Source organism: Penaeus monodon, chromosome 24 (assembly GCF_015228065.2).
Source record: "Penaeus monodon isolate SGIC_2016 chromosome 24, NSTDA_Pmon_1, whole genome shotgun sequence".
Classification (NCBI taxonomy): domain Eukaryota; kingdom Metazoa; phylum Arthropoda; class Malacostraca; order Decapoda; family Penaeidae; genus Penaeus; species Penaeus monodon.
This window is the reverse complement of record NC_051409.1, coordinates 14415431-14415645: the sequence shown is the minus strand read 5'-3', so window position 1 is coordinate 14415645 and position 215 is coordinate 14415431. Positions and strand designations below refer to the sequence as shown.

Genomic DNA, 215 nt, shown 5'->3' with positions numbered 1-215 from the left:
TGTTGCCCATCTATTCACCTGTCCTCTTTCTCCCAACCTGTGTAACCCCGCAGAAGGAGGCCCGGGCGGCGTGAACATGGACATCCTGTACAAGCAGCGGTACGACAACGTGGCCGAATACCTCAAGAAGAAGGAGGAGAGGATTGCCCTGGCGAAGGCCGTGGAGGCGGGGCTGGTCCCTCAGCCGCCTAAGAAGGGCAGGTGGGAATAACGTC

General features: G+C 59.5%; 1 protein-coding gene across 1 annotated transcript in view; it reads left to right on the top strand.

The window, feature by feature from the left end:
* The window catches only part of LOC119588617 (tRNA (guanine-N(7)-)-methyltransferase non-catalytic subunit WDR4-like), a gene marked incomplete at its 5' end in the record, with an annotated part of 7340 nt that overhangs the window by 6272 nt on the left and 853 nt on the right, over positions 1 to 215 (top strand). The window contains 1 exon segment of the mRNA XM_037937257.1: positions 54 to 215. Coding sequence (XP_037793185.1) covers positions 54 to 211 — 158 coding nt within the window.